The sequence below is a fragment of the Rattus norvegicus genome, chromosome 1 (assembly GCF_036323735.1).
Source record: "Rattus norvegicus strain BN/NHsdMcwi chromosome 1, GRCr8, whole genome shotgun sequence".
Classification (NCBI taxonomy): Eukaryota; Metazoa; Chordata; class Mammalia; order Rodentia; family Muridae; genus Rattus; species Rattus norvegicus.
Window position 1 is genome coordinate 249,835,052 of NC_086019.1, and position 25,179 is coordinate 249,860,230.

General features: G+C 46.2%; 2 protein-coding genes across 4 annotated transcripts in view; one reads left to right on the forward strand and one right to left on the reverse strand.

The window, feature by feature from the left end:
- Dntt (DNA nucleotidylexotransferase) overlaps nucleotides 1-2,634 on the forward strand; it is a 31,884-nt gene extending 29,250 nt beyond the window's left edge. The window contains 1 exon segment of one of the 2 annotated variants that reach the window (NM_001012461.1): nucleotides 2,272-2,634. In NM_001012461.1, the coding sequence (NP_001012479.1) occupies nucleotides 2,272-2,358 (87 nt within the window). In that variant the 3' untranslated portion in view covers nucleotides 2,359-2,634. 2 annotated transcript variants of the gene reach the window in all.
- A 2,853-nt stretch (nucleotides 2,635-5,487) lies between these two features.
- Opalin (oligodendrocytic myelin paranodal and inner loop protein) lies at nucleotides 5,488-23,372 on the reverse strand. 2 transcript variants are annotated; one of them, NM_001017386.2, is made up of 6 exons: nucleotides 23,113-23,139; nucleotides 18,525-18,560; nucleotides 15,317-15,352; nucleotides 12,595-12,714; nucleotides 10,058-10,114; nucleotides 5,488-7,905 (listed from the first exon to the last, which is right to left on the reverse strand). In NM_001017386.2, the coding sequence occupies exons 1-6, from the start codon at nucleotides 23,113-23,115 to the stop codon at nucleotides 7,729-7,731; spliced, it is 429 nt and encodes a 142-aa protein (NP_001017386.1). In that variant the 5' UTR covers nucleotides 23,116-23,139; the 3' UTR covers nucleotides 5,488-7,728. The 2 variants fall into 2 exon arrangements, with proteins under 2 accessions (NP_001017386.1, XP_038940465.1); XM_039084537.2 differs by lacking the exon at nucleotides 5,488-7,905 and adding an exon at nucleotides 7,912-8,593 and having other exon boundaries at nucleotides 23,113-23,372.
- Nucleotides 23,373-25,179: the final 1,807 nt, after the last annotated feature.

Here is a 25,179-nt window from a genome sequence, read left to right on the forward strand (position 1 = left end):
AAAGGAGCTTGGGTAAATAAACAGTGCTGTCTCTAGGGCCAAATTGGCTTCAGGTACAGCTATATCCAGGAACTCAGGCAGGTTTCCCAAGGGACGCCTTTGACTGTCAGCCAAGGTTTCCTGCGAATCCCATTTTCTGGCTATTCTAACAGGAAAGCTATCTTCTGTAATAGTTTTTGTCTGGATTCTAACTGCTCCTTGACCAAGCTTGGGTCATGTGCTCATCTTTTAATCCACTATCAGACTTCTGATTGGCCAGGCATAGGTCATGTTCTTCTCCCTGGAGGTGAGACCAGTCCCACAACTTCATGGTTAGAGGGACAGGATAATCCTCACAGAAATCCAAGGCACTTCTCACAAAGGAGGAGGCAGTAGGTACTGACAGAATAGCCTTAGACACAAAGTGTATAAGCAGAAGCAACTTCATAGAGCTCACTTCAGGAAAGCTTGCGAGAGATTAGGTAATAAATTATCCAACAAGTGTCATCTCTGGGCCCAGGACTGTGCTATGTAGTAGAGGAAAGTCAGAGGAAGAGGTGCCTAGTCTTAAAGAGCTCATGGGGGGGAAGCTGCAGGGTGGGGCCCTTGGGCAGGTATGGGTGGTTGTAGAGAACACAGAATGCACAGTTCTAGGCTGCCATTACTAGGAGTTTGCTCCTCTACTGCACAGTAGAGTAACCCAGAACTTTAAATAGACTGATAACAAGGCCACTCTGGAGCTTTTGGCTTTACTGGACTAAAGTGTGATTCAAGCTTCAACATATTTTCCTAGGGAGAGAAGGAGAGGGAGAGGGAGGAGGAAAAGGAGGAGGAGGAAGAAGAGGAGAAGGAGAAGGAGGAAGATAGGGAGGGGGAGGGGGAGGGGAAGAAAGGAAGACCCATCACGAGGTTCCAAAGATCAGTTATGGTTAAGAATAGGAGTCTAAGCTTGGGCGATCTGTGTTTAAAAAGCACTTGCTGCTCTTACAGAGGATCCATGTTTAATTCTTGGTACCCATATAGTGGCTCTGATGCCCTTTTCAGCATCCTCAGATACCAGGCATGCATGTATGTATGTGGCAGATATATATTTGATAGAAGAGACCAATAGGGTTGGGGAGATGGTTCAGTTGGTAAAATATCTGCCCTGCAAGCCTGAGGACCTCAGTTTATATCCTTAGCACCATGTAAAAGCCAGGAGTGGTGAACATATTCTAGCAATTGGAAAGGCCAGGACAAGCAGCTATTCAGATAAGACAAGACAAGACAAGACAAAACAAAACAAGACAAGACAGACAGACAAACTAGCTAGTCAGACAGCCCAGAAAATTGTTTAAGTGGCTCAGTGAGAAAGAAACCCTGTCTCAAAAAAAAATGTGGGGAAGGGGAAGATATTAGAGGAAGACATCAGTGTTGACATCTACCCTCCATATGTAACACACAATGTATCCCCATAACATATATACACATGCATAAACATGCACTCACACATACACAAATAAGAATAATCCTAATTAAGTCCCTAGACTTAAGAACAATATCCACATGTCATTTACTAACAGAGACTGTCACAGTTTCACCTTTGTATGGGAAAATGTCAAAACCACAGGAAGCCTTAGTTGGTTGGTTGGTTGGTTGGGTGGGTGGGTGGGTGGGTGGGTGGGTGGGTGGAGGGGTAGTTGGTTGGTTTGTTGGTTGGGTGAGTGGTTGGTTGGTTGGGTGAGTGGTTGGGTGGGTGGTTGGTTGGTTGGGTGGGTGGGTGGGTGGGTGGGTGGTTGGGTGATTGGTTGGGTGGGTGGATAGAGGGGTAGTAGGTTGGTTGGTTGGGTAGATGGGTGGGTGGGTGGTTGGTTGGTTGGTTTGTTGGTTGGGTAGATGGGTGGTTGGGTGGTTGGGTGGGTGGGTTGTTGGTTAGTTGGTTGGTTGGGTGGTTGGTTGGTTGTTGGTTGGTTGGGTGGTTGGGTGGGTGGGTGGTTGGGTGGGTGGGTGGTTGGGTGGGTGGGTGGTTGGGTGGGTGGGTGGTTGGGTGGGTGATCGGGTGGTTGGGTGGGTGATCGGGTGGTTGGTTAGTTGGTTGGTTTGAGTTAAGGGCTCACTCTATAGCCCGAGCTCCTGCCTCTGCATCCCAAGTGCTGGGATTCCAAGTGTGAGTCACCACACATTCGCTTCCTCTGACCAAAGCAAGGTGGGACATTTTAGCCACCACTCATTCTAACAAGACAGTTCAACAAGTCTGCACTGAGGTGCCAAAGGAAAATGGCTGAGGGTGTGTGCTTCTCCTTGTGCTTCCAGAGGGTGTTTCTTGAAGCAGAAAGTGAAGAAGAGATCTTTGCCCATCTGGGATTGGACTACATTGAACCATGGGAAAGAAATGCTTAAGAAGGAGCTGTTGACAATGTTCTCTTCAGGTTAGACAACTGTGCTCTGTTAGTAAAAGATGGCTTGGGAAAGTCTGGGATTCTTTGGATCATAAGTATACTACGCAGAGAGACTATTCTAAAGCAACTTTGAAGTCCTGATAAACCAGAATGCAGTCATGGTTCACATTCTCAGGTCATTTGTCCTACTGCTTCATAGAATTCATAGTTTGTTTTACTGTCTGTTTCATTTTAATAAAAATGGTCTTGCCATTGGAGCACCATCCAGAGAAGTGCATCAACACCCACCTGTGTGTCTGAATCATGTCTCCAGCTGCATATGTAGCTGAGGATAGACTTGTTGGGCACCAATGGGGGAAGCCCTTGGTCCTGCCGAGGCTCGATGCCCCAGTGTAGGGGAATGTCAGGGCAGGGAGGTTGGAGAGGTGGGTGGGTGGGAGAACACCCTTATAGAAGCAGGGGAGAGGGATGGGCTAAGGGGCTTATGGACCAGAAACTGGGAAAGGGGATAACATTTGAAATGTAAACAAAAATTATCCAATAAAAAGGAAACAAAACAATGATTTTTTGCTTTGTTCAGTCGTTTTATTTCTAAACACAAATGGAAACGTAGAAGAGTTAGAGCTTGTGGTTGATTTTGAAGGAACACGTGGGTGTAATTGGTACATCAGAGGTTCCCAAGAGGACCCTGGGTCCCCTCAGAACTGCTGGGAGGCAGGGTCCTAGCTGTCTCTGCTGTGCTATGAGCTGGTGGCTTTCTCATCCTGAGCTGTATCAGAGGAGCGTTCTCATTGTTCTCTCTTGGATTCAAAAGCAGTTTCCTAAACCATACAAGAAAGTCTTCCTTTTCCACTTCTTAAAGAGAGTGTGGGTTTCTTCACCTCAGGGAACTCATGGGAGGGAGGCAGTCTCTAGAACATCCCTCACCAGATCTATTCTTACTTCCCGTTGCTTCCAGGAGGGCACAGGACAGAACCTATGCCCTGAAGGGACCCACAGGCCACCTACTGTAGTGACACCACTGTCCTCAGCCCGCTGTACAGCTGGAGGCAAACTGATGGGTATCAGCCTGTTCCCAGGAGATGAGGGCTGGAAGGGAGTCTTGCTGAGTAGAGAAAGTGAGGTCCCTCACCACAGGGGCCCCCCATAGGATTCTCCTAGGAGAATGGTAGGAATCTAGCCTCACAGGTTACTGTGTTTTTCCCCACAAAGGGTTAGTCAGCCTAATCCCTATGCCTATTCTCTAAGAAGTGCTTTACAATTTCCTAAGTCCTGGTCAAAAGACCAGGGTGGCCTTGGGTGGCAAAACAATAATCTGGTGTGCCCCCGAAAGACTAGACTATTTCATACTATCGCTCGTCTCAGAAGAAGCAATCCATCTGGGCCTGTCAGTCACTTGGCCAAGAGACCACCCTCTGTAAGGCTGTTTCACCTAAAAGTGTGCTAAGGATATGGGAAGAATAACTAACTGTCTCTTTAAGAAAAGAGTGTATTTTCCTTCCCAGAAACACCCCTTCCGTGAAGTCGCTTTTAGAACAGTTATCGCAAAGCTTTGACTGCTTTGTGAAATTAGTCAAATAAGCTTAACATTTTTAAATAAGCTTTTCCTTTTTAAAAAAAAAATCAGAGATTTTCTTACTTTTGAATATAGGCCATAGCCTGGACATGCTGTCTCTGATGCTCTGGGCTTTTCTTGCTTTATCTCTGAAGCCATTTCCCTCCTCTTACCATGTGATTGTTTGTCCGCCATCTGACTGCAGCCCTCCGTGCCTAACCAAAAAGGCCTGTTTTTCTCTCTGCCTAGACTTCCTCTTTCTCCCTCTCTTTCATGCATCTGGCAAGATTTAAAACTAGCTTTCTTTCTTTCTCTCTTTCTCTCTCTCTCTCTCTTTCTTTCTTTCTTTCTCTTTTTCTTTTCTTTTCTGAAATGCTAATAAAATTATCTCCAAGCTGTTGTTTCTTAATTCTTTTATTATTAGGGCCAAGAATAAGAAGAGGTTAACCCCAAATTCCCTGGTAACATCCAGGCTGGGCTCAGGCAGCACTAGGGGAAGTGAGACTTCAATCGAGAGCACACAGAAGCAGCCCGAGCCCTTGGGAAGTGAGGTTGATAACATCAGTTCTGCCAGAGCCCAGGTCGCACCGGCATCCTGGCCATAAGCCCAAAGCCAGGAAGCTCATGGGACCCTGAAGTGAACACGTGCATAGGGATGATTGAATCCAAGCTCTTCCTGATACCTTAGGGGCTATAGGAACAAAGACCTCGGGGAACCGGAGGGTTGGCTAGCCAGGTAACAAGACATGCTGGGAACCCCTGAGGAGACAGGCCTTCCCACTGCTGATGACTGACAGATGTCTCTCCAGTCACTTTAGCTCTATCCATCACTCCTTGAGCTTCCCATGCCTGTGTTTGGAGGTGAGAGAGAATCTGGGAGCACTGGTTTAACCTATGCCATGTAGTTGGTTGCCATTCAGCCAATAGACAGGCTTCTGTGGTCATGCATGAACCTTTGAGGTAATAGCCCATGACTGGGCACAAACCTGCATGAAGAGGTGCTGAGTGATCCTCTTGGGATGACGGTGTCCACACAGTCCTTCCAGGGAAGTCTGCTGTGGTCAGGGTGAGAATGAACACAGGGTCCCTTAAGGATAATACAAACTAAATTCAAGGAGTCTGGGGTCCCAAGATCAGAGCCTTCCAGTCCCCTTCCTTGCCTAATTGGAGTTAGAGATGCCAGTTCTACCACAGGATCTCAGGACCCCTCATGACCAGAGAAACCACTTCCTCAGAGCCCACTGAGGAGTGAACAAGGCCAGTTGATGGGTCAGAGCAGGGCCTGACTATCGCTCCAAATCCTGATCTTTTCAATATAACGGTTGTCAAGAGGAAGAGAATGGAAGGAAGAAGGAAACATGGCCACAAGACTGTCTGAGTTTTCAGCATGGAGGCCATTAACAGGCCACTAGATTAGTGGAGTCCCACTACACGGTAGGGAAAGGGTTTTAGTGAAAGTAGGGAAGCCCAAAGTGCTAGAGAACACACACAGGTTCTGACCAGCATCTGAGGAAAGGAGGCAGAAAGGAGGGAAAAGTTGCATCCTTAATGCAGGGAAAGACAAGCCACAGAGACTTTGTAGGTCCATACAATAGCCGTTTATTTATTACAAAATAAGTCTTTGTACCAACAGAAATCCTGAACCTTGCAAGTTTAGTGAAAACAACTTGAAATGAAGATTCTAAGCAGTCGACTGTAATAGAAGTAAGATGAAGAATCAAAAACAAAAAACAAAAAAGCAAAAAACCCAGAAAAACAACAAATCATAACTTATTTTGTAAGTTACAAGGCTTACTCATCTGTGTATTTCAATCAGGCCTCACAGCTGCCCTTGGGGGTCAGTTTTGTAAGCATAAAACTGAAGATCTAGGCGACCAGCATTCTAGGCTGGAGCTGAAATCCAAATCTGTCAATGCCACAGTCTCCTCAAGTTCTCTGGGAGCCCAAGGTCTTTCCCCATCATGTAAGAGAAGTGGACCTTCAGCATACCTGGGCATAGCTAATTGAAGATGTTCAAATATGCTTATCTAAGATCTGGGCCCATGAACAACAGAAAATTGATTTTCAGAGGGGCTTTGAAAGGCAGCTGTTAACATGTGATGGCCATTAGGTTTATAGAACCATTTCCTGTTGCTCAAGAATTGGACTATTTCTGAACAACCAGAGGCCCCATGAGAGGAAAGATGGTTCTCTGGGACATCGAGGTGGCTCATGGAGATTGTGGATGTTTTCGGAGATGCTCTGAGGCCTCAGCTCTCCCACTGTTTAGCACGGCCTGATGAAGCTGTCCCTAGATGTCCCTTGAATTCCTTTGATCCTGTGATCCTCTTTGGTCTTCCCGATGTCTCTCCCTCACAAACATCTTTTCGTTACAGTACTTCGAAGCAAATACCCCATTGCAAAGAAAAGTCATTAAAACATGCATATCAGTTTATATTAGTTACTTCTCTCAGTGTTACAATAAAACCAACTTAAGGGTGGAGATATTTATTTTGGCTCATAGTTTGACGGTTCGGTCCACCATGGCAGGAAAGGCATGACAGCAGGAGTGTGAGGCAAGCTGGGATACACTTTATCTGTAGTCAGGAAGCAGATAGCAATGAATTCTGTGTGCTCAACTTGAGTTCCCTTTTATTTAGTCCAGAACTGCAGGCTATGGAATGATGCTGCCCACATTCAGGCAGATCTTCCTGCTCAGTTAAATCTTTCTGGAGGCGTGTCTCCTTGGTGATTCTAAATCCCATCAAGTTGACAGTGAAGATTAACCACCCAAGACTTGAGCATCCTAAAGGTTAATGTGTAATGTGTAACACAGGTCTCTGTACTTGCGATTTGGAACTTGTTGACACCCAAGGACAAATGGTGTCCAGAGTTGAAGTGAGAAGACTGCTAGTGACAACTAGAGTTATTTTCAAATGTCAACAATTTAGATTGCAGGCTCCTGAGAAGCTTTAGACTTCCTTGTTGACTTCGTAACTATAGATAACAAATACCGAAGAGCGGCTGCCTGACTTGATAGGCCAAGTGGGATGGGAAGGGGGGGTAAGAGCCAGGTAAGGAGGATAACTAGTATCTCTGATGTCCACTAAGTGGAAATCGCTTCCTTTATTCCTTTTGTAATCTCTCCAATGGCCAAATGAAGCACAGAATATTTGCTCCCCTTTTATAAAACCCAGAACAGGCTTAGGGAGGGTAGGTAAGCTCATCAGAATTCTCAGAAGTGCTCAGTGACCTGTCTGACTAGGAGGTCCATATCCCGTTCTCTGTCGTATGACACAAATCAGCCATGTGCTTCCTCGTGTTGGGTAGGGCATGTATGGCTCTGTGTGAACTCTACCCTGAGATAGAAATGGCTTCTTTCACACGTCTTCTGTAAAGTTTTACTCATGTCCTAACTTGTGCCAACCTGACCTTGGTCAATGCACCCAGAAAAGCCAACTCCCACAGCTTTAAATTTTTTTTCCTTTAAAGATAACAGCTGGAGCAGGTAGAGGAGAAGCCAGGACACTCAGAAGCCATTTCCTAAAGGCAGACTCCTCTAGATTCACAAATAGGACATGTGGGGCTCATCTGGGTGTACAAGCAACTCACCCAGGTTGCGTCGCTGATCACACTGCAAGGTCTGAGTTTGAATGAACCTCAATGCAGCCATCCCCTAAGGAGGCAAGGCAGCCAGATGTGTCCAGGATCTATGAATGAAATTGACGTGGATTGAGAGGCTGCTGGCCTCTCACCTCTCCAAGCATGGACCCTGAGCACGGATCCCAGGTTTCCAGCCCCGTTCCAGTGCTGCGTCTGTTCCCTGAGTCGATGACATCATTCCAGGCTCAGTCTGGGCACGAGCCACCAAAGACCTCTTCTTCTCTCTACTTCTTCAGGAGGACGGTAGGTGTCGGGCAGGGGCTCCTCACTTCCTGAGACAGTCTTCACATATATGTGACCTTCTTGAGCACCTCGTGGGTTCATTTCATGCGTGGGTGACTGCCTAGGATTCTTGAGAACACAAACAGATTTTGAAAGTGATGTAGCAGAGACTACAGCTCCTGGCTATGACGAACTCAAACAACCATACTGATTCTTAAAGGGAAACAGCAAAATTCAGAGCAAACACTTAAAATGATGGCTGGCAAGACAGTGGGAATAGGGAGAGTAAGGACGCCAGCCATTGAGGGGCAGGAAACGAGTGACTTCGTCAGTTGCCTGAGCGTGCTGTCTTCAAGGGATCTTCAGGCCATGCAACTCTCTCTGGCTAGTTATTGCTGGCAGACTGTCTCCATCTTTTAACTTTTAAACTATTCAAGTCTTTATATTCAAAAACTGTTGTTCTGTAGGTTTTTATGAAGCTGGATTTGCTATTACAGCCCACCAGTCTCTCTGCCTTGTGAGTGAGTAGGCTGTTTATATCTAATATGATCATTTCCCTTGACTCTCTTTTTCAATTGTCCTATGCATTCACTTCTCGTTAGTCTGCCCGAGCTTTATTTCCTGTAGACTTTGGAACCTTACTAAGTTGAAAATGTGTTGATTTACATCACTGATATATTCATTTTTAATTTAAAATTGTTTATGTATATGAACGTTTTGCCTAAATGTACATGCCTGGTCTCCAAGGAGGTCAGAAGACTGCGGATAGGCCACTGTGAGCTGCTATGCGGGTGCTGGGAACTGAGTCCAGGCCTTTCTGAAAAAGCAGGAAGTACTTTTGACTGCTGAGCTGTCTCTCTAGCTCCACGATTAAACACTAATTATAGAGACACTAAAGGTACCAGGAATTTGGGGCGGCTGACAGCTTTATGCTGCTGACTCTTTCTGTCTAGGACTACAGTATATAACCACCATAACTTAGCTATTGCTGGATGTCTTCCACTAAGTTTTATTATTTCCATGATCGGATTAGACATTTGATCAGATTTGTTCTTTAGCATTCTGGGTATTTTGTTACCACTGTAATATAGGATTTTATAAAATTCTTTTTTCTAGCTGGTAGCCCTTGATATTAAGAAATACATATTCCTTTTGAAAATTTTTTCAGTACTGGAAATCAAATCCAGGCCGTTGCTCCTGCACAGTGGGTTCTGTACCTCAAAGCTAAACCCTGATTATTGCTTTTATATACAAGAAACATATTTGACTATTTTTCTAAGCGCCGTAATCTATCTGTAGATTATCGAGTTTTTCTGTGCTGACAGTCATATATCACCTACAAATTATGATCATTTTACTTCTTCCTTTTCAATGTTATGTTTGCCTTTTCTTGTCCCATTGTGTAGGTTAGGACCTAAAGTCCAGTCCACTTGCTGGGGACAAGTGATGGGCGTCCTTGATTCACTTCTGACCTTAAAGACGTATCCCCTTGGGTGTCACTTTTCAGGTTAAGTTCCTGTCCTAGCCTAGCTTTGAAAGTCCATGTCAAGGGCTAGGAAGAAATGGTGCTTGCGAGCAAGTGTAAAGATCTGAGTTCGAATCCCCAGTTCCCACATAAAAATCGGACAAAGTACAAGCACCTGTAATCCCAGCACTCCTACAGGGAGTTGGGAGGCAGAGTCCAGAGAATCCCCAGAAGCCTGTGGGCCAGCATCAGCAGAGGAAAACAACAAAGATGTCCTTCTTAAGCAAGGTGGGTGGTAAGGAATGATACCTGAAATTATCCTCTGATTTCCTCTCACGTTCCATAGTATAAATACCCAAACTGATGCATGCGCACACATACATTGTATACACAATAAACAAACAAACGAACAAACCAGCTTTAGCGCAAGTGACTTATCTTTTAACAAAACCCCCTTTTCCTAGTAAGATAGCCACATATCTGTTTCTTTTGTCCATTAAATAAATTATATTAAGTTGACTTCCTTTTCTGCTGCTGCTACATTAATTTTCAGGACTGGGCACAGAACCGTGTGACTTCTGCATTCTAGATCAGCACTTTACCACTAAGCTACAACCCAACCCCTGAATTCCCGATGTCAAATCAACTTTGAATTCCTGTCTGGTCAGTAGACACACCAAATGCCTCCTTCGTGCTTTCACTGTATCTGGTTGACCTCCCTGCCACAGGGTCTCACCTCTGTACAAGTGACGCTTAAAAACCCTCACGTTGCTACACTTTCAGTCACTCTCAGGGTTTATAACCAAAAGTGCTTACCTCGGATATCTTGGGATTGTCATAGAGTTCTGAAATTTCACATGGAGCCTCAGTCTCCTGAAATGGTTAAAAATAAATACATGAATAAATAGTAAATGTATGCATGTACATATGTATGTATGTGTGTATGTATGTGTGTATGTATGTATATATGTATGTGTATGTGTGTATGTATGTATGTATGTGTGTATATGTATGTATGTGTGTATGTATGTATGTGTGTATGCATATATGTATGTGTATGTGTGTATGTATGTATGTGTGTATGTATGTGTGTATATATATGTATGTATGTATGTATGTATGTATGTGAAGGGCCAGAGCTGTAACCATTCAAATCCTTGTGTTTTAAACCACCATGCACACTAGAATTGCCAGAAGCCTTTAGAATAGAGGGGACACACCTCAAGAGCCCACCTCCAGCAAAATGAACAGATAGACTCAAGAAGTGTCACCCCGGGGCTGACATGGGGAAGAGCAGAGCAGGAGCAGACCTGAAACCAGACTGGCCATGGCTTGATAACTGGGTCCTCTGCGCTCTACCTCTACAGTAACGCATATGTAGTTAGAGCAATCCCCCTGTGCACTTGTAGTGGTTCCAGGTGCCAGTCACCAACGGGGAATCTTAATAGGAAAATGGAGATTCCAGAAGCCAAAGGTTTTAAACGTCGTTTTGAGCAGCGTGACAGAGCCTCGAGCCACCCTAACTCATCCCACTCCTTTGTTCGGTGTCTCCGGGCTGCGTACGCTTCCCACCTGTGATAGCTGACAGGGAGGTCGAGAGACGTCGTCCACATGTATTGATCTACTTCAAGCAATTCCACCTTATTATTAATTAAGGATGCTGATCTATCAGAGTGACTAATGCACTGCTGTCATGGTTCGGTGTGCGTAGTACATGTAGGGTTCAGTAAGGCTCACAGTGTCGAGTGGAAGCTAGATGGCCTTGACTACTAGATGACCCTTCGTGAACGACGTGCAGGGACTATTTACATGATAAAAGTATGTGTTGGGTTGGGAGTGCAGCTCAGTGGGAGAGTTCATGGGAATACATGGGACATCCTGGACTTGATCCCCCACTACAATCAAACCAAGCACCCCCAAATGCTTTTGGAACAATAACACTAGAAATTCATTCATTCATTCATTCATTCATTCATTCAATTTTGTTTTTATGTGTGTGAGTGTCTGCCTACATGTATGGCTGTATGACACATACATGTGGAGGTTAAAAGGTGTTGGATTCCTCGTGACTGAAGTTACAAGGTGGCTGTGAGCCACCGTGTAGGTGCTGGGAACTGAACCCCAGTTCCTCTGAAAGGTCAACTAATGTTCTTAGCCACTGAGCCATCTCTCCATCCCCAGAAACTCCTGATTTAAAGAGCATCAAAAGTTAAACGATTGCCTAGATAAATAATGCCACCATCACCCATAATACTTAACACGTATCCAGTTTACAGCTTGTCAGTACCCATACTGTTAATGCCCCTTGTCTACGGCCATCCTTACACTGTTCCCACCACTTAACATAGGGAGTGTCTACATTTATGGCTAGGTTTCATTGTTGTTGTTTGTGGTGCTGGGGTTGAATTCCATACCCTTGCATATTTTAGGCAAGCACTGTATCGAGAGTTACACCCCTGACCGGAGAGGGGAGTTTCATGACACTTTATAGAGCTGAACTAACCAAGGCATAGATGCTAAGTCACCTGTCCAGGTTCACTCACATAGATCATACTATTCAGAGCCTGGATTAGAAGCCAGGCTTTCTCTCTCCCCATGACAATATAAAAGCAGCCATGATTGTTCGTACATAGAGAGTGAAATTGGAACCCAGAAACCATCTGACACATATCATACTGTGAAGCCATGTCGGATGGGATGCCCCGGGTGCACATGTATCCTCTTGTATGTAAGTCATGCCCATTTAGACACAGGAGTGGGCCAGGTTATGGTCTTATCGTACTCCTCCCATAGACACTTCATGTTCTTACTATTGGATGATGGGGCTTGTGCCCTTTCCCTCCCTCAGTGTAGATGACACCCCACTGCACAGACACTCCCTCAGTGTAGACGACACCCCACTGCACAGACACTCCCTCAGTGTAGACGACACCCCACTGCACAGACACTCCCTCAGTGCAGATGACACCCCACTGCACAGACACTCCCTCAGTGCAGACGACACCCCACTGCACAGATACTCCCTCAGTGTAGACGACACCCCCACTGCACAGACAAATGTTTACATGGCATCAGTTATCCCCCTCCATTCCTACTTTTTGCCACCCCAAATGTCATCTGATGGCCAGACTTGCTCAAGCAGCCAAGGAGTTGTGTGCAAATGAGCTCTGCCTAAATCTACTGACAAAGAACATGACAGAGCAGAAGTGTCTTCTGCCTCGTCCTCGGAAGCAGCACAGGTCCTGAATTCTGACACGCTTACACCAGACCAAGGCCAGTGCACTGAGGTACCGATTCAAGCTACACATTCATACGCCGAGAAGCAGCCATCACCCTCAGTGGGTTCATCTCACCTCGATGGGCTCATCGGTGGTTCTTCTTCGCTGGATCAGGGTAAACAGCAAGGCTACCAGCAGAGCTGTGGCCAGCAGGGATGGGATTCCAGCTGCCAGTCCAACAGACGGACCACAGTCCTGCCACACAGAGATAAAAGGGAGTCAGAAAGGCCCAGACTCTTTGAGAATAGAGGATACAGCAGGCATTGTAGTACACGCCTTTAATCCCAGCATCCGGGAGGCAGAGGCAGGCGAACTATTTGAGGCCAGCCTGGTCTACAGAGCAAGTCCAGGACAGCCAGCACTGGTTACACTGAAAACCCTGTCTCAACAACAAAACAGGATAGAGGATACACCCAGCGATTAAAACAAACAAACAACCCTCCCCCAAACAATCACGTTCACTGGGGGTTCAGTCTTGGCAGGACCCAGGGCTTCCCCTTCCACTGGTGCTCTTACTAGGATATTCATTGCTACCTATGAGTTTGGAGCCCAGGGTCAGTCCATGTATAGTCTTTGGGTAGTGGCTTAGTCCCTGGAAGCTCTGGTTGGTTGGCATTGTTGTTCATATGGGGTCTCGAGCCCCTTCAAGCTCTTCCAGTTCGGGGAGGGGAGGGGTTAGGGGGATGTTGGCCCGGAAACCGGGAAGGGGAATAACAATTGAAATGTAAATAAGAAATACTCAAGTTAATAAATATTTTTTAAAAAGTCTTTTAAGGTATCAAGAGTATTCATATTGATAATTGTCAGTCCTTTATTAATTCTTATGGTATTTTAAAATGGGATATCCATAAATGTTTTAAATTATCTTATTAATATAATTGTACTTAGTAGAACTAATAATGTAGAGAATTGGTTTGTAAAAGATAGCAGCCATGGTGTTGGCTATAATAAAACAATCTATATCCCATTAAAAAACAAACAAACAAACAAACAAACAAACAAACAAACAAACAAGAAAGGTGCATGGGCCCTGGATCCATTGGAGAAATGAAATATTTCAAAAGATATTTGTACTGCATGTGACTGACGACTTGCTCTCCTAGGACCTAATTTAGATAGTTTAAGTCTGTTTGGGGCAGTGGTCGTGTGCTAGAAAAACAGACAACTGATTTGAACAGGAGCCTCGCAGAACAGAAGCACAAACTGCCCTTCAGAAGAAAAGCCAAGGTATAGTTCAGAGTCACAGTTAAACGCCGTGTTCACCTTCAGTCTGGAAAGGTCAGCACTTTCCTTTTGTACCATGGGCAGTGGTTAATGCAGACATTTACAACTAGCCAAAGTGCAGAGAGCGTGTGTCTGTGGAGTGCTCGGTTGTGACTGGGATTTTTATATTTTGTCTCCTCCCCTAAGGCTCAAGCGATGTTTCTGAAGAGTGGGGAGAAAAGGTAGAAGGGCCAGAAGTCAAGAGAGACTAGGGGAAATCAGTGTCTTATCCTCAAGACAGGAGTATTGCACACATGAACTCATGATAGCTGTGTTGTCTGCACATGATCCAGTTAGTCTAGCAGAGCTCGAGGTGGGGCACATGGGCTCCCACAGGGGGCTCAGGAGATGCTGGCAGTTAATGGCTTTCAGCAGAGGGAGAGCCAGTTTTCTCTAGAGGTTTGGTCCCTGATAGGTTGGCCATACTCCAGCAGTTGGCTCCAAAACTGTGTATTAGGGTGGCACGAATTGGACTAACAGTTATTAAAACAATTAAAAGCACATGAAGTTCCAAGGGGGTGTAGGGGAATTTAAGGGGAGCTGGAGTTGAGAGTAGGGGGTGAATATATTGAAATGCATTGTGTGTACTCACAGAATTCTAAAATAAATAAAAATGCTATATTAAAAAGAATAACAGAAACACAAAACATCAGTGTTGTTCGTATATCCCACGCCATCTGATATTATTTTGAAAACATTTATATTGAATGCACGATCCAGCTTTCAAGTGTCCACTTTGATCTGAATAGTAACAGGCCCGCTTGCAGCACTGCAAGGTCTCAGGGGTACAGATTTTTCTGGAAATACTAAAGTCAATGTGCAAATTCCTATAAACATACTACAAATATAACACTAGTGGGGTGTGATTTTTTTACGAGAGTGTAAAAACCCGTGTGTCACAAATACACAGAATGAGGCCTGTTTGCAGAATGTTATTTCACACATCAAACTGGATGCTCAGATCAAGACCTAGAATTATCCCCATCCCTTACCTGTGACTACCATCCTGAAGTCTATCACTGTAGATGCTTCTTGTCTGGTTTCCAACATACGGATGCAAACATAGGCATGGACTCTTCTATCCCTGGCTGCTTCTCTCCATGCTCTGTGAATTTGCTGGAGTATGTGTGTGTTTGTTTGTTTGCTTGCTTTTTATTTACTTATTTATTTAATGTGTATGTGCACTTTATGCATGCAGGAACCTTCGGAGGCTAGAAGAGAGCATCAGAGACTCAAGAACAAGGTTACGGGCAGTTGTGAGTTACCATGTGTGTGCTGGGAACTGAACAGGGCTCTTAGGTAAGCGTTCTTCACTGCCGAGCCCTCTCTCCAGCCTCAGGGCCTGTGATTTCACTGTCTCTCTGATGTTTTTGAACAGGGGTGGTCATGGGAATAATGATTGAGTCTAGTCCCGGGCTTGAGGACAGCTCACACGTCAAACTTTAATCCTCAAAATAAATGCAAGAGATAGGGCACTGTGCCCTCATGTTATGGATGACAGAACCAAGGCTTGGTCACGGGAGTGGACACTTACTGTGGCTTTGGCACTCGTGGCAACTGGAGAGGAAGTCTGTGTGAAAGGAGAATAGGCTATATAAGAAAACGAAATTTGTTGAGCACACACCATGCGAAGCATCCCCTCAACCATGAAGTCAAATTCCTGAAGAACACCTTTCCTCTAACCGACGAACAGCAGCGACTACAAACACAGCCTTGTGTGGCTGCTTCCCAGGTAAGAATCAGAGGGAAATTAGACTGCAAGGAAAATGAATCCCAAAAGTCAAGTGACACTGTCACTATCTACCCAGAGAATCACCGTAATATATTCTACACTCCCGTCTCTAGCCTTCATGCTGGGGCCAGCACACTTCAGCCCACTTGTCCCCACCGGGAGAGAACAGAAACCCTGCAGCACGGCTTCAGAAGCAAACTCCTAAGGAAGCCATGTCTGCTCCCAAACGCACAGCAGAGCAAGTGCCATCTGAGGGTCCTTCATGGGCCTGGGCTGTGTCCACACTGAGCAGTACATTACATCATCCTGGTTGACACCTCAGCTTGAGGAAGGAGAGGCGCTACCTGCCACTCCTGTCTGAGGTAGTGCAAGTGCATCTCTGGGAACAAAGCAGCTGTGTACTCTATTACATGGAGTCACCGTGGGTCCTGGGGCCTCCGTGGTAGGATACTGGCCCATAGTACATGTGATTCCTCTCAGGATAACCAGAGATATAATGATGGCAGGTTGGAGGCTTACTCTGCCGGCAGTGGGAGGCTTCTTCCTCTGCACAGAAGCTGCAGGGCCTCCTCTCACTAACCAGGGTAAGCAGTGGCTAAGGGGATAGCTCAGTCTAAGCTTTAGGACCAGAGCTCAGATCCCCAGAAACCACGTAAATGTCTGGTGGAAGTCATGACCTCCCGTTCAGGTCAGGTTCAGACGGCAGAGAAGGGATTCCTAGAGCAAGCTGGCTAGGGAGACTAGCCACATCCATGCCAGCAAGCTCTGGGTTTGATTGAGAGACCTTGCATCAATGAATAGGGCGGGCGAATCATGGAGGCTGATTCCTAACATCAACCATGGACCCCCACATGCACACACACGTGCATGTACACACACACACATACATGCAAAACATGCATACACTTTACTGCATACCACATATATTCACATGAAGACTGAAAAAAGAAAAATAATCAAAGAGGGACAGTAATAGCTACCTCTGGGGATTTCTAGGGATCACAGGAGTACCACAATCATTATGTCATTCCTTTAAAGTGTTCACAACACCAGTGGGGTCTGTTTTTATCTAATCCTCCCAGTGACCTTGATGACCACAATGGCCTTGGATAATCTGAACTCCAAAACAGGTCTCTTTGCTCCCTCATGGACGGTGGCAGAGTGGTCTGTTGTTCATGACATGACTACTTTCACATAAACACAAGCACACACACTCTCATACTGGGATCCTGCAGTGTCCTGGTGCAGAGTATTGTCTTTCTGAGGATGCTGGGAAAAGTCTACTATAATTTCAGGTAAGGCATCCTGTCTTCAAAGTATAGAAACTCACTCGGGCTTGTTAGGACAAAAGATAAAAATGTATCAGAACACACCTTTAATTTCAACACTTGGAAGGCAGAGAGATCTTGAGTTCAAGACTATCCTTGGTTACAGGTAAGATCCAGTTTCTAAATAGTTTTTTCCAGTTTTTTTCCCCAAGGCAGGGTTTCTCTATGTAACAAAACCTCACTGTCCTGGACGCACTCTGTAGACCAGAATTCACAGAGAATTCACTCTGGCCTTGAATTCACAGAGATCTATCTAACTCTACCTCCCAAGTACTGGGATTAAATGTGTGCGTCACCACCGCCTGGCTCTAAATAAATAATTTTAAGGGAGTTAACACCTAGAACATAGAGGCAGCTAGTGGAGCCAAGGGCTGTTGAGAAGCTGGCTTCTCAAGATCCTGAAGGTAGCAGGGAGAGCTTGGGGTGAGGCTTCCCTCTCTCCCTGTCTCCTAGGCAGCATGGCTACCTTCCCGTTCACATCCCTTTTCTCCTGCTGGGATTCCTGCCCTTGTGAGCACCGGTCAATTGCATGGGTAATGCCTGTGGAGCATCCACTGTGTGCCATGCTGTCCCAAGCCCTTCTCCCATATTGACTGACACACAGTTCACAACACTGAGTGAAGCAGGGCCAACATGGCCTCCATTTTACAGATGAGAAGGGCAAGGCACAGCGAAGTGAAGTGCTTTGCATAAGGTGTTGCAGCCCTAGATTACCCGGATTTAGTAGTAGCTTTACCCACTGAAAATGCTCATTCTAGATTGGCCCAATCACTCCCTTCCCACACTCCACACTAAGGAGCTAATCTCCAATGCAGATATAGTGGCACATGCCTGTCATCCTTGCACTAGGAGGTGAAAGCAGGAGCACTGCAGGCTCGGGGCCAATCAGATCTACACCAGGAGCTCTTGTCTCAAGAAAAGAAGCTACAAGCTAGTCTTATCTGTAATGATGTCCACCACACAGTTATTGCCCATCTGGAACTCATTATATAAGCAAGCCACTTGAAGACTAACGTGTGACTATCATCTCTTGTGGTTATAAATATTGACGGGAAATATTTAAGGTACAAAACTATGCATAGAGGAAGAGCTCATGGAAGGAAGAAGTCTGAGTACATGTAAAGTCAGACAGCAGGGGGCGCTGTTGCGTGTAAAGTTAGCCGGGAGCGCTGCTGCGTATATAAATTTAGACAGCAGGGGGCGCTGCTGCACTGTGTTTTCTGCTGATGGAAATTTAGGGACTTGGTTTTCTTTTTCAAAATGTACATTTATACTTGTTGTTGTTGTTGTTGTTGTTGTTGTTGTTGTTGTTGTTGTTGTTGTTGTTGTTGTTGTTGTTGTTGTTGTTTAAAAACCCAAGGGTGGAAAGAGAGAACTGACTCGCTCCAGTATGTTGCCTTGACTTTTGTACACATATCATGGTATCGCACGCACACACACACACACACACACACACCAGAGAGAGAGAGAGAGAGAGAGAGAGAGAGAGAGAGAGAGAGAGAGAGAGAGAGAGAGAGAGAGAGAGAGAGAGAGAGAATAATTTAAATTAAAACAAGCATTGCTCAACACAGACTACACTTTCTATTCAGTGCGCATGGCGCAGGGTTCTGGAGTCCCACTGTAAGTCCTGTGACCTCCACTGAGGAGTCAGTTCTCCCATAACGCGGTCTTGCTCTACTTACTGTATTCAATGGCAGTGTAAAGTTCAGTGAAAAACTCTGCAAGAGAGAAAAAGAACATTAATACTCCCAGGAACGGTTAGCCCTCCCGAACCTCTGCCTCCAAGCCATAGCAACCCAGGGACAGATTGTCCTGAACCCGGAAATGGGCTCCACCGGGCCTCTCAGTTCCCAGCCTCAGAACAGTCAGTCCAGGAGCCTGGGGCGGTGGAGAGCGCTGCCCACAGTAGTGAGCCTACTCCCTCTCCAGCTTCCCAGCCAGGAATAGACTGGAAATTGACTTTTCCCAGAATGCCTTTCAAGGGGAGGATTGTGGGAATTTAGGGGTACTTGGTACGGTTTCAGCATAGAGCAGATCAACTCCCCCAAGTGGAATGGTTCAAGCCCTGACTATTAACCACCTTACCGGGAAAGTTAACCAGAGATGATGTTTCGGTGGTGAGGGCGGGAGTAGGATGGGAGGGGATATATACCCAGTCAGGGTAGCAGAGAGTTGAACTTAACCCAGCTCTCCCTGGGACTCATTCTGCATCTCGCTTACCCTTCCCAATTGTGCACGATCAATATATAAACTTTCCACCAACCACCCCACCCCCTGCATGCTAAATTCCCCACAAATGCCTCTTATTAGGATCAGGTCCTGCCAAGGCCTCTGCCAGCTCCTTTATGCCCCGCCCCATTCCTGATTGACACATTTTTCTAACTGCATCAAGTTCCTTCCCTGCTGCTGGGAGAAATGGTGGACCACACCATGGCTGTTTCTTCTTTCTACCTTCTAAACTTCCATCCGTCCTTATTCCTGGTTCCTGGCTGAGGTCTCTTCTAGTCCGGTCTCCTGGCACCCCTGCTCTTCCTGCCTCCCAGCTCTTGATCACCCCCCCACAGCACCCCAAAACTGGATCTGTTGCTCAATCAGCAAACATTTGCTAAATTTTCATATTAAATGTTTTCTGACGAGAAAACTATGGAGCTGGGGGCAGAGAAGTGGCTCATAGGGTAAAAGCACTTGCCACACAAGCCTGGTGACCTGGGTTGCATCCCTGGGGCCCACACAAAGGTGGAAGGAAGAGAATCAACTCCACGGAGCTGTTCTCTAGCCCACACACAACTGAAAAGACACAAGAACACCTCTCCCCCACTAATAAGTTTTGATCAAAAATTAGAAATAATGAAAAAGATTAAAGTATCATAGGACGTCTGAAATGTCTCCAAGTGCGAAAGACCTCATTGCGCAGGAGAGGAGAGATCGGCTCAGGGACTCCTGAGAAGTCACGGCCCGAACGAGTGAGAGCAGTTTTAGCTCCTCCCGGAGAGCAGGCATCTTGTTCTGGTCCTGGGTCCAAATCAGAGAGCTTGAAGCCTGGCCCAGATCACAGAACCCCACAAGTGCAAAACCAAGAAAACCCACTCTCCTGTGGGCTGGAAATCACATGGACTAAAAAATGGGAACTTCCCAACTCCACCCTAAAGATTGGATCCTTTATTAAGATGACCCCATCCGGTTCATACATCACAATGGTGACTTTGCCCACTGCTCTGCCACTTGGTAACAGCGCCTTTTTGTAAGGGAAGCTCCCAAGTCCCAGGAACAGCAATGAGTCATCATCCAGCTAAGTCAGCTGTCACCAGAACCAGAGTCCTCTGGTGACACTTCCCTAACGATCCACAGGAGTTCCCTGAAACACCTCAGTTTCTGAGGTTAATCAACAAACTCCTTCTGGACTGCTAGAGCCAGGATGGCACTGGTACTCTCAGGTCAGGGGCTTCTTGCCCAAGAGCTTCAACCACTGCCCTTCACGCTGATGCTACCCGAGCCTACAGGTGCCCAAGGACACTCGCTGATCACCATGGTGATGCAGCTGTCCAGACTTATCTCATCAGTAGTGATGTCAGGAGGCCACAGACAAAGCTTCCTTTGGAGGAGATGGAGGAGAAAGGCTGCAAATAGCAAGAGGGACTTTGCATGCGTTGTTTACCGATATTCGGGTGACGAAGGTTTGGGCCAATTTCAGAAAGACTTTCATATTTTGTAGAAAACAGTGCCATGCTGTCATGGTGAGGAAAACATGGCCCAGAGCCCTCTAGAGATGCAGCTGGCAGGAGGGGGTGGTGCTGAGGCAACCCTAGGCTTCGAGTCTCCTGATCTGGTTGTGGATACAGCCCCTGACACTTGGAAGCTGTGTGGTCTTAGAGAAGGCAAACTTTCAGGTCTCCATAACCTCACGCCCCGCTCTCTCCTTCCAGGCTCAGTTTTCCCATACTGGAAATGGGTCACTGCTCATCCTACTCACTTCCCAGGAAAAGTCTGAGGGAAGCACTGTCTGTGGCAGCTCTGCCAATGTTCTGGACTGATGGAGCTCCCATGATGTCATGCTCTTTAAGGTCTGTCTAGCACAGGACCTGGCGTAGAGAAGCCACTCAGCAGGTGCTTGTCGGGTGGAGTCGTTAGCCTCAGGTGCCCACAGTAAAGAAACCAAACTGTCTATCAGTGTCACCTATAGAATGTTTCTCAGGGCCCTGCGTTGAGGTTTGGTCTTTTGCTATGGTCTGTGATGCTAACTGTTGGCGCCCAAGGCCTGGATGCTCCCAGAGACGAGAGAATCTGCACACACACAAAGTAATGCCGTGCGACCTTTCTTCTTAAGTTAAAGCTATTGGTTGAATAAAGATGCCAACGGCCTATAGCTGGACAGAAGAGGGGTAGGCGGGGTTTAAATTCCTAGTGGGGGCGGGGAGGGAGCAGAGGAATGTCAGAGGAGGATGGAGAAAGGGAGAGAAGGAGAGAAGAGAGGGCACCATGAGGGAGGTGAGTCATGGAAACATGGCCATGAGGGCTGGCCAATTGGCGTTAGGAATGGCCCAGTTGGAATATGGCAAGTCATACCAGGGGTTATTGACAGAGAAGTAGACATTACAGCATAAAGGGTAGATCTCTGCCCAGCTCTAATGCTGACTAAGGCTTATTATAAATATAAAAGTTGAGTGTCCTTTATCTGGGAACTGAATTAGCAAAGGTGGGGTAGAAGCCCCGATCTGAGATTAAATTTCTACTACAACACTCTTGGCCTCTTCTGTGGCTCAGTATCCCTCATGAGTTTACTACTTGTGGAGGGAAAGAGGCAGCAGGCAGTGACTGCCATGGACATTGCTCCGGTGACTTCCCGTGAAGACAGCACTATTTTCCCCGAAGCCCAGGTAAGGACACAAGGTGAGCTTCCTTCCAGAGGTCAGTGGCAAACACTGGGCTAGGTTTCAGGTTTTCCTAACTCCTGTGACCCGCGCCCCCCATCCCTTCTCTTTAATTCCCATGTGAGGTCTGCAGTGGTTATATACGGCACATGTCCTTCAACATAATGTCCTCCAAGCCACCCAGGGCTGTGGCAAACCTTGCAGTCTCCTCAGTGAAGGCAGGAATATTGTATACACACACAAACACACACACACACACACACACACACACACACACAAAATATATTCAATATAAATACTCCCCATTTAAAACATACACATGTACAGAATATATTTAATATAAGTGCTCTAGTAGCTTATCCACTGTCAGTCACCTGTGTTATTTTCAGGGAAGTTCACAGGTTTTAGTGGCATTGAACCAGAAATGCTCTGGTTCATAAACTACCACAGTATACCCTCCAGTGTCTCCATCTTGGCCCAGCCTGACTCTGAGATCATTATGTTAATGAAAGAGTCAGAGACCCTCTGCTGAAACAAATCTAATTTCCAGTAATGGATACACACACACACACACACACACACACACACACGCACAGTGTGTGTGTGTGTGTGTGTGTGTGTGTTACTTCTAGAATAAGTAGAAAAATTAGGGCTTATAAACTAGTGTTTATAACTAAAGTCATCCTAATTTTTAAATTGAGTATAATACATTATATTTATTATGTTGCATACTATTACATTTTTATGCTATATATTACACACAAGGCCATTTTCATATAAATGCATAAGGTACTTTAAGCATTCTCCTGCCTGGAGAGAGAGAGAGAGAGAGAGAGAGAGAGAGAGAGAGAGAGAGAGAGAGAGAGAGGGAGAAATGATTTTATGCATCTATGAAGTCTAGAACCCACACAAAGGAAAAAGCCCCCTGATTTTTCTCCTGATTTAGCAAACTTCCCTGACCAAGCCCCATCCAGATGCACATCACACATCAGTAAGAAAAGGTGGAGTCCTCACGGCCGAGAAAGCATCCGGCAGAAGACAGAACGAGGACAGATGATCTGATCTCACTGATCTGAAGCTAAGGCTTCCCTCCACAGGGAATGAGGAGAGTTGAACCACCTCTCCTGAATCTCCCCGTGGGAGGAAGAAAGGCTTTGCATTAAGTAAAATGTGAGATCAGCACATATTGGATGAGATTTTTTAAAAGTTTTTCACCTAGGAAAAGAATTAAAAGCCAACCTCCAAGACTTTGTCGTATTAATATAATAAGTTACATATGTATATGTGTAGCATACAACAGGTTATATGGATTGAACTGGGAGACTTGAGCCTTCAAGTCTTGGAATTGGTTTACAGTGAGAGAAGGAAAGGTTAGGCTGAGAAAATGCTAACCCTTACTTACCATTTCTGACAGGCTCCCTTGGCGAGCTTCTCTCTCACTGGCACTGTAGGTCTGTGTCTCCCATTTGTAGGACACCAGCTGGGAACAATGGGGAGGCAGGGCTAGAGGTGCTCCCAGGAAAGCCCTTGCCACGCCATGTATGGTCAGGGGAGTAGCCAAGTCCACGGATGAGCTTCCCCTGCACACTGCATGTGGCCTGTCTTCCTTCTCTTTGTCTTTATTTTCTATCCCTTTTACTTTGTAGCAGAGAAGCCACAAGCTGGCCAGAGAGCTTGGAGCTCTGTCAGCTGCAGCTCATTAGAAACTGGGTGACGGGGCTAAAGAGGTGGCTCGGCAGTTGAGATCACATACTACCCTTGCAGAGGTCCAGAGTTCGGTTCTAACCATTCCCTTTTGACAACTCACAACAGCCTGTGACTACAGTCCCCAGAGACCCTATATGTTCTTCTGACCTCTCCCGACACAGTTACACTACACAGAGTATGTATGGGGTGTGGGGTGTGGAACAAGAAGACTGAGGGGAACTGCTCCATTCCCCAGCAGTCGGCCATCACACTAAACACACTCCTAACCATGACGTGGGCAACGTGACATCCTTATTAGCACAAGAAATGGCTGCATGAGGTGCTGAGGCTGCTCTGTGTGAGGTGGCACTGTGGCTTCCACAATGAACAGCACACCCAGTAGTCTGTGGCCAGCCTGGGGACAGGTTTGACTTCCAGCTCTCCTGCCTTGCATGAATGCAAGTCTCCTAGAGCTGAGGCTTCTTTCAATAGTTTATGGTTTCTAAACTAAGAGTGAGTGGTAGGGCTAGAGAGACAGTTCAGTCAGTAGTGTGCCTGCCTAGCACTGGGAGGGAGGGGTCAGAGATAGGAGATCACTACGGCCTGTCCCTGGAACTCACTGACCGACTGACCTAGCTGGACTGATGAGCTCCAGACTCATTAAGAGACTCCATCTCAAAACCTAAGGTGCAGAGAGATAGGGGAAGCCATCTCATATTAGCACTGACCTCTAGCCCTCCACATGTGCACACACAGAGAGACACGCACACACGCGCACATGCACACACACACACACGAGCACTGTACACCATGTGTACACAAGCACACAGAAACAGTGAGTGGATAACAAAAAAAAGAATTATAATAATCTGATCAGTTAATAAAAACCACCAAGAGAAGACTGAAAAGAGAGGCAAAGGGAGTTGGGGCACAGAACTGTAGGCGTGGCATGCGTGCTGACTTCTGCTTGGTGTGCACTCAGAATCACAGGCTGGCATGAACACGGGCACAGACTGCACGCTAGCTGTGCACACGAGGCAGTTTGATGTTACATCGGAAGGGACCTGGAATGCCTTCAGTTGGGTGAGCTTTTCATCCCACCTGTATACCTCAATCTGATTGGGGACTTAGAAGAATTCCCAATGCCCAGGCTTTCAGGTTTACCTTGAGATGAGCTGAGTGGGTCAGGGTGCTTTCTGGATGCTGATGAACAGTCGGGAGCACCAGCCACTGCTGTTACCGTCAGTGTGCCAGGCACTGGATCCCTCTACTGAACAAGACCTATATGGCCTCTCTCTGGGGGCTTCCAGTTCCCAAAACAACAGTGAGTGTCTAAACTAAAAATACTGGTATCTAGAAGTCTCGGAGTCAACATAGTGAGACCCAAAGGTCAAGTCACAGTTGCCTCTGTAGAAAGTAAATCCATTTATCCAACCTCCATCTCTTAATCTATAGACTGGACACTTAACCAACGCAACTGTTCCAAGCCAGGCTGCTAAACTTTTTGCAAGACATAGAATCATATAGACGGACCCGAGAACTTTACCATCATTCAAGCAAAGAACCACGTCCTGTGTTCTGTGTCCTGTGTCCTGTGTCCTGTGTCCTGTATCCTGGCTATGGGTGCACAAGACCACTCAGGTCCTTTCTGGCTCTTTTCACAATGTATTTACTGACTCTCCCTCTGATGGGTTCACCATCTCTTCAGAAGAATGGCCGGCACCTTGAGTTGAGTGCTATTTCAGTCTAACCATCTTGTACCAGGCATTATCGCCTGGATGTG